At 38.7% G+C, this 3,070-nt stretch overlaps 1 protein-coding gene across 2 annotated transcripts in view; it reads right to left on the bottom strand.

The window, feature by feature from the left end:
• The window catches only part of lox (lysyl oxidase), an 11,645-nt gene continuing 8,575 nt past the window's right edge, over positions 1 to 3,070 (bottom strand). For both annotated transcript variants that reach the window (XM_007573168.2, XM_007573167.2), the window contains one exon: positions 1 to 330. In XM_007573168.2, coding sequence (XP_007573230.1) covers positions 324 to 330 — 7 coding nt within the window. In that variant the 3' untranslated portion in view covers positions 1 to 323. The remainder of the gene's footprint in view (positions 331 to 3,070) is intronic.

Genomic DNA, 3,070 nt, shown 5'->3' with positions numbered 1-3,070 from the left:
TGCATTAATCTTCATTTCTGCCATAAAAATGTTTTTCATACAGTCTAAATAATCAGACTCCATCAGTAAATGCAACGAATATAAAACCCAGTAAGGGAAGAAAAAGAAGAAGCAGGAAACCAGTAAGTCCAGCTGTGAGGTAATACAGAACCCATATGAGGAACCAGAGCAGAGTCCAGTCAGAACCGGGTCGCTGCTGTGGAAACGTGTCACCTCTCTGCTTCAGGCGTTTGCTTATAAGTGAATATTTTGGGTCTCATGTAAACAAAGTGTTAACTTCATGAACTTTGACCTTTGACTTTGTCTTCAGGCTCGGATTCTTCTCAATACCTGCAAAAACAAACCCAGATGAGAAACAGATCATGTCTGATTAAACTTACTGAAATATTAATAATTCACTTGTTAAGATGTTTGTATCTAAAAATAAGGAAATACTTGTTTTACTATGCTGGTGGTAAAATGTGGACTTTGAAAACAGAAAAGAACCGGCTTCACTTCCCTTTTTAGAAGCAAGTTTTAAAAAGTTTTAATTAAGAAGTCCAATTGAAAATCTTCGCTCAGCCGTTTAGGGAACCACTGATATGTGGAAGAAGGTTCTCTGGTCAGATGAGACCAGATTGAACATTTTTATCTAAAAACTGTAGCTGATAAAATCTTAGATCTCAATTTGTGCTTGCAGGACGTTTCTAAGCTGAAGCTGTGCAGAGCCGAAACGTTACAGCCGAACTAAATAACCCAAATTATTGCTGCTCATTTTTGTCACAGAAAAAAAAAACAAGGTTAATTTTTCAAAGTCATTTTTTCACCCTTTTATTCTTTTATTTCTAAGTCTCACAGTTTCAAGCTTAATATTTCGCTCCAAATTATAATATTTAGTTAAAAATTAGCAAGCTAATATTAACTTAGCTTGCTAAATTAATATCTAAGAAGTGACATATTAATTAGCAGGCAAAATTTAGTTTGAGCTAAATCACATATGTCAAACTCAAGGCCCGCGGGCCACATGTGGCCCGCCATGTCATTTTATAGGCTGATGATTGACTTAAAATAGGGTTTGAGCACGAATTGATTACAAACTACATCTCCCACAATGCATTCCGATTGTTACCAGCCAACATTGCGGCTTCTCGCCACTAGAGAGCAGCAGAGTCACCTCCAGCTGCTGATTGATTTTCCCAGCGAATAAAACTGAGACATCGACAAGCTAACATCAAAACGTCCAAGAAAAGAAAAATCAATTTACAGGTAAGACTGTGAATGAAGATGTGTGAGTTGGTGTCAGGGCGGCAGGTGGCGCTAGACTTTTCTTGTTATCCGTTATCTTTACCGACAACATAAAAAAAAAAAAAAAAAAAAATCGGTCATGTACTATTTTTATCCGTGAAATTACAATCATATTAACATCGACTATTATATTCACCGTGAATCCAGATCCCATCACAGATTAAACAGATAAATGTATCTACATTTTTCTCCGTAGTGACAAAAACCACCCCAATAACTTTTAATAAATTAAATTAAGCGACTTCACCCGCTGGGGTCTGAACAACTTCCTCCTGGTTCCCATCTGCAGAAAAATCTGCGCTAATTCATCAGTCAGTTGGATCTGTCTGATCCAAACAGATCAACTGAACTCTGAGTGTTTTACCCTGTCCGGTGTGGCTTTTACCAGCATTATTATTTATTTATTTATTTTTTTGCGTGGTTTCGCAGACAGATGTTACGTCTGCAGCTCCTCCAGAGCGCCGCTCTCCTGGGTGACGTGAACCCAGGAGGCTCAATTTGTTAAATCCGCTGGATGAGTTACTCCCAGCGGTTTTTAATTCTTCGCAGCGGCGGATGTTACAGTCTAATTAACTTCTGCGTCGTCATTTATTTCCTCAAGATAAACTACTGGCTCCTGAAATGGATTAATACAACCAGGGGCGCAGCTACATACTATTCAGGTGGATGCGAAAACATAAATGAACCATTTTTAATTTTGAAGTGTTGATTTTATTTTTGAACCCTTATTTATTTTGAGGTGTTGATTGTCTGAAGGACCTTACACACGAATTGCCCCATGTGGGTTTGAACTGACAACCTCAGGATTGCCAGCACGGTGCTCTAACCTGCTGAGCTAACTCACCTACCTTACAAACTGTTGAGTTTCCATGGATTTAAGAAGAACTCACATGGTCTTACCACAATGAAGATTTTTAATTTTCAAGTGTTGATTGTATTTCAGAGATATTTTTTTATTTTAATGTGTTAATTTTATTTTTGAACCATCTTTTATTTGTAAGTATTGATTTTATTTAATAGCCATTTAGCCAAGTCTCTGTAGAACCATTTGTCTCTGCTAATGACATCTTCAATACAATTTTTTGATCCCAGGCTTAGTTTATGGACTGTGATGTGAAATTAGGCACAAGTATAAGTCTGACAGTTTGTTCACCAAGTTACTGTGCTCTCTGAGAGGATCTGTAAGTATTTGACATTGTTCCATGCCCATCGTTGACGTTAGTCTCTAACAAAATGTGGATCATCTACCAGGAACACTGCAAAGAGCCTGAGGTTCTATAGTGTAGTGGTTATCACGTTGGCTTCACACGCAAAAGGTCTCTGGTTCGAAACCAGACAGAAACAGATTTTGCATGTTCTGTTCATCACAGGTGTTTACTAAAGGTCAACAAGGGTCTGTGGTGTCATGGTCTGTCCTCTGAATCAGGGCATCTGAGTGCAAACCTCAGTTGAAATTTTCATGCGTTGCATCTCACATCATCAACTTTGGAACCTCAAACTGAAACAAAGCAGAGAAGTGCAGTTCCTGTAGCGTAGTGGTTATCATGTTTGCTTCACACGCAAAAGGTCTCTGGTTCAAAACCAGACAGAAACGGTTTTTGTAGGTTCTGCATCTCTTGGGGTGCAGTGAGACAATAAGAGTCTTCCTCTTTGGTGATGGTTCATTTGCCAATCGACTTCAATGTCGGCTTCTTTGAAATCGAAGCTACTTTACTTCAGTTACCAATTGGCAGTTCTATGGCGTAATAATATGTCCAACTCAAGGCCTGTGGGCCACATGTGGCCC

Source organism: Poecilia formosa, unplaced genomic scaffold (assembly GCF_000485575.1).
Source record: "Poecilia formosa unplaced genomic scaffold, Poecilia_formosa-5.1.2 Scaffold320, whole genome shotgun sequence".
Lineage (NCBI taxonomy): Eukaryota > Metazoa > Chordata > Actinopteri > Cyprinodontiformes > Poeciliidae > Poecilia > Poecilia formosa.
The sequence above is the reverse complement of the archived record's forward strand: the minus strand, read 5'-3'. Positions and strand labels throughout refer to the sequence as shown.